The sequence below is a fragment of the Lycium ferocissimum genome, chromosome 12 (genome assembly GCF_029784015.1).
Source record: "Lycium ferocissimum isolate CSIRO_LF1 chromosome 12, AGI_CSIRO_Lferr_CH_V1, whole genome shotgun sequence".
Classification (NCBI taxonomy): Eukaryota; Viridiplantae; Streptophyta; class Magnoliopsida; order Solanales; family Solanaceae; genus Lycium; species Lycium ferocissimum.
Window position 1 is genome coordinate 48,825,785 of NC_081353.1, and position 5,263 is coordinate 48,831,047.

Sequence of the window (5,263 nt, forward strand, 5' to 3'; positions counted from 1 at the left end):
ATATGGGTTTTCTTGAAAACCCTATATTAAGAATGATGAGTTCTTGCTTAATGATCATGAACGTATGTTGGAATTGACTCGGAATGCATGGAATAGGCTTACCTTAAAGTATCTTGAAGGTTGGGAGAGAAGAGCTTCGTCCTTAGGGCTTGAGAGACTTCTTTAGGGTTCTTTACCTCAGAAAAATTGGTTTAAAACGAAGTGGGAATGAATAAAACGAAATTTGGCTCTTAAAACGTCGTGGTCGGTGCGCGGTCGCGCAGCTGGAGGGTACTTCGCGCAGGTGATCGCGCAGCGAAGGCAGTAACACTGCCTCTGGTGCGCGATCGCGCAGCTGAAATGTACTTCGCGCAGAGTAAAACGGGTATAACTTCTAGCACAGAGCTCCGTTTGAGCTCCATAATATATGGTTGGAAAGGTATTTCAAAGGCCTACAACTTTCATGTTTTGAGTTTTCTCAAATTCCTAACGTCACTACCCGAAAACTGGCCATAAGTACAACCGTCTCAGACTTAGACGAATTTAGAAGGCCTTGAGAACTTCACCTTTTTGGTTTGACTTCAAAACGACTGTTTATCACCCGGATGGATTCATATAGCTAAAATATGATCTTTATACTAGTTTCATACGTTCACATCTAACTCGGATTTACGGGATATTACCGATATGGTTTAGTATGAAAGTACGAGGTGTTACAATAGAGGTAGGGGTGAGGGGTGGTGGGGATGGGTGTTATGGGGGTGGGAGTGGGAGTGAGGATGTTGGATATTAGAGGATGAGAAGGAGACAATCAGTCCAGAATATCACCATATATGGGGTAATTCCTTTATCTACTTCTACCGGAGAAGTCATTTTTTTTTTTCCAGAAATTTATTTTCCTTAGAGAAAATGTTTTCTAATTTATTTTTATCAACCAAACACAGAAAGATTGAATATGAAAAATGTTTTTCTCCATATGAAATACTCCAGAGATTTAAGATATAAAAACATCAATGCACCAAGAAGTTTAGGCGATTCAACGTGCACTACAACAACAACAACAACATACCCAGTGAAATCTCACAATGTGAGGTCTGCGGAGGGTAAAGTGTACGCAGACCTGACCCCTATCTCGGAAGATAAGGAGGCTGTTTTCGAAAGACAACGTGCACTAGGTATTAAAAATAATTTTAACCTTATATTAATATATTGTAATTTTTTGGCATTCGGATAAACCCTAAAAGCCCCTAGCTAGCCCGCTTTGGACTCGCCAAGAATCTCATTTTGAACACATCTTGTTTCAACATCATCCATTGGCAACGAGACTCAAATCCGGTTTTTCAATAGGTTGGATATATTATTTTTGTTTAGAACATATATATTGTCCACATGACATGCAATTTATTGGTGACAATTTTTCGGCGTTCTTCCACCAACTTACCTGTTCTTCCCTCAATATCTCTCAAAAATCATAAAGGATATCACATCTCTGATATGCTGACATGTGACATGTGATTATGGCAAGTGCCAATTCATTGTCATAAACCTTCCAATTTGCCAACAACATATTATTCGATGAATATATGTTTAAAGATCTTCTCTGTGATTCGTAGTTAGGGTAGAGTAATATTTATTTGATAACAACAAATGTTATTCAAATTATAGGTTATATGTCCTACGATTTATAAAATTAATTTATACTTTCATATATCACTCAAAAGGTAGCGGTAGCTAGGTAATTTAATACAACTAATACCCCGATCAGTCTACTCTGCTTTAGTATACGCTAGGGGAAAACGCGGAGCTCCTTCTTGTGCCCGATCCCCAAAGCAAGCTAGAACCGATGTAGGTAAGATTCGCTACAACTAAAAGACCACTTGTATAGCTTTCGAGGCTTCCCCCCTTATAAATATTCTAGTGTAAAAAAGCAGAATTTGATCTAAGTGGTCTTATTCTTTGTCCAGTGCTAGGAAGGCTTTGTCATGAGGCTAAGCTTCTACTTGTTGAAACTTTGTTTTCAACACTGTACCTTTTGTACGATGGGTCAGGGAAAATAGGAACAAAGGCTTAAATCATTAGGTATAGACGCTTTCTAGAGGTGGAATCTTCTAGGTCTTCAACTGCGAAATAGATAGGAGTATAAATATATATTAGTAACATTATAAATTAAAATACACCGATATATAGTTCAAAAAGAAAATTATTCTATGGATATATATAACTTAATATCTTTCAAAAACATCAATATTTCCAAGAATCACTTCAAGCGTCTCATTTCATTTTTGTATTGTAAAGTGTTCTCTTTTTTGGTCTTATATGTTCTAACAGCTCGTCTTATTGCAATAATTGGGGTTGCAAGGAATTCATATATCTATGCAACAGTGTTTTAAAAGACGGAGGCGTGAACGAGAGACATTTTACTTAGCACGGGGCGAGGGATAAGCCTCGAGGCATGGGACGTAAGCCCCATGAATCTTTAAATATTTTAATTTATAATATAGTAAAATAGTATAATAAACAAAAAATATATATTAATAGTTTAAAAAAATTAAAAACATTAAAGAAACTCATAGAAAATAAAACTTCTAACATGATTTTACAAGTATAAATAATTGCAATGATATAAAAGCTATTATGAGATGCAAATCAACTCTAACATCTTACTTTCAAGCAATAAAAGAATCACAATTTCTTAAAATACATTACTATCATACTATGAAAGTTACCTCTCTGAAAGAAAATAATCAATAAACTTTATTTGTATTATAATTAAAACATCACTCCTTCATGAATAAAAATAAATTTCTTTTCAAATAGTGAAATAATAAAATATGATAATTTTGAGATATAAGACAAAAACCTGAAGACCAATGATAAGTGAAGATGTAAAATTTGTCTATCTATTTTTAAAATAAATGTTAATTGCTATTTAGCCTCACGTGTTCTCAATTAGTAAGTATGCAATACTAGGGCTTGTTTTTTGAGTTACTCTCAATCTTCTTATTAAGAATTATGAGGGTCAACAGTGTTAAACTAAGGAATTTGACACATAATTTGTATAAGAACTATTAGGCGATCCGCGAGCACTGGGCGTTAAGCGTGTTTAAGGAGTACAGTCGAACGCTTAGGGCGTAAGCCTCTCAGAACTAAGCCCCACACATAAGCCCCGAGGCTAGTCCCAAAATTGCCTTTTAAAATACTGCTATGCAATAATGTTCAACCATTATAATCAACAGGAGATGCTATTTTCGATATTAAACTCCCTAAAAAGAAAAAGTAGAATCAAAATGGTTCCTGTACATCAAACTCTTGCCAATTAATGGCTCTCGAACCAATAAAACTAAACAAAATTTTCTTTATCGTTACATTTTCCATTTAAAAAAAAAAGCAAAAAAATGAATATGTGCTTTCCATTCAAGCGAAAACAATTCTCTCTCCTTTAATCAGAAATCTCTGATTCGAGCCTTGAACAAATCCTGATAGAGTGCACTTTTCTTTTAAATGAACTAATCAAACTTCTGTACAGTATCAAACATCGGGTGAAAACAAAAACAACTCTTGCCGTGGAAATCCTAGTATTCACAACATATGTCGGATCAAACCATAAACAGTCACAAGAGCCATCACAAGTGAGTGATCAACATTAGCCTCCACAATGAGACTTAAAACATCATCCCCAAATTGAATTGCTGATGATGATTGCTTTTGCTTTACCTGCAAAAAATAAAATCACCCAATCTATTAAAACTTAAAACAAACACCACTTTAAAATTATGGAATGGCATAGTTAAGTGTATAATAGTATCTCAATAGGTTTTTAGATCATGAGATATATGATTACATATTTCAATATAGTATTAGAACAGACACAAATTCTAGATTCAAGTGTTATGCATCGTCACATATTATCAATTTTTTTAATCTGCTTGATCGATGCAAAATAATCCGACTCACATCCGGCCGAGGAGTGTGTCGAAGATATAATATCGTCAATAAAAATATGCTCTTTCTAACAACTTAACTTTATAGATGAGATTGTCACACAATTATAGTAGATTAAAAGATACATAAAACATACCTCTGCAATAAGTCTGTTTTCTTTGTTGACAATCTTGAATCCTAGTTTGCCTGGTAAAGCAACAATCTTATAGCTGTTTGTATCAGCAATATTATCACACCCAAAAATGACATCATAGTTTAAGTCTCCCGTGAGTAAATTGCCATTTTTTCTAACTTGAAAACATGGTATCTCCTCATCCATCTTATAGCCATTCCAATGTCCAAAAAGTGATGATTTCTGAAAAAGAAATAGAAAAATCATTCAATTAGTATAAGCATAAATTAGGGTAACCTGAATATTCATCATACTATTTTTAGATTAAAAAATGTGAAATGATTTTTGTTTTACCTTTTTAAGTAGAGAAAAGAGAACTGTTCCATGCAGATCCATGAGATGGACTTGTTTGCTACATTTTTTGTTGTAATTGTCGATTCGATAAACAAGCTGACCTTTTGAATCAAAAACAGCACATCCATTTCCATGGAATACTAGTGATTTCATCCATAGAGTAAATATTTCTCTTTTTGTTGTCACGTATGTACTTGTAGAAGAATATGAAGAACAAGAAGAAGAAGATGTTTGTGGATAAATTCTTGCCATTGGAAATACTATACAGAATAATTAAGTTGAGTTTGAGAATTGAGATAGAAGACACCTTTAAATAGACTTAAATATGTACAAAGTGTTTCAAGAAATGTACTGGTTGAGAAAGTACCACTTATAAGTAAACTAATTATTGATATGTCCCACTTAAAAGTGAATAATGTCAAGAATTGTGATAAAGTTCAAATTAAAAAATGTGATCTCTCACTTATTAGTTTATTTATTAATTTGTCCAAAGTCCAAAAACTAAAACCAGCCCTTTTCTTTATAAGAATTCGTCATCTTCGTTCTTTGATGAATTAATTATTATGTGTTTCTTTGTTCAATAAGGGTGGTCGCCTAGAATGATAATGGAAAGAAAATGAAGGAGTAATGATCACGTTTAAAAGAATAGCCCTATATGTAGGAAAAGGTTTGTTTTGTCATTCATTATGTTGGCCATTCAGGGTTCGAGACATTATTTTGAAATGTAATATACTTCTTTCAAGCCCCACCCCCTTTTTTAAGTATATATATTTTGATGGTACTCTTTTGGTAGTTGCTTCTAGTACACAATAAATGGTGAAAAAGATAAAAAGTGCATTTCAGTCAGTGGTAATATATACGTAGTATACTCCAGTT

At 33.7% G+C, this 5,263-nt stretch overlaps 1 protein-coding gene across 1 annotated transcript; it reads right to left on the reverse strand.

Annotated features, from left to right (window-relative positions):
• Positions 1-3,287: 3,287 nt before the first annotated feature.
• On the reverse strand, positions 3,288-4,652 carry LOC132040527 (protein LURP-one-related 4-like). Its single transcript, XM_059431184.1, has 3 exons — positions 4,388-4,652; positions 4,058-4,276; positions 3,288-3,693 (listed from the first exon to the last, which is right to left on the reverse strand). The coding sequence occupies exons 1-3, from the start codon at positions 4,637-4,639 to the stop codon at positions 3,559-3,561; spliced, it is 606 nt and encodes a 201-aa protein (XP_059287167.1). The 5' UTR covers positions 4,640-4,652; the 3' UTR covers positions 3,288-3,558.
• Positions 4,653-5,263: the final 611 nt, after the last annotated feature.

Coding starts and splice junctions, on each gene's coding strand:
- LOC132040527 (XM_059431184.1), bottom strand. CDS start 4,639: ATGGCAAGAATTTATCCACAAACATCTTCTTCTTCTTGTTCTTCATAT. Junction 4,277..4,387: donor TCTTTTCTCTACTTAAAAAG/GTAAAACAAAAA, acceptor TTTCTTTTTCAG/AAATCATCACTTTTTGGACA. Junction 3,694..4,057: donor AAAACAGACTTATTGCAGAG/GTATGTTTTATG, acceptor TATTTTTTGCAG/GTAAAGCAAAAGCAATCATC.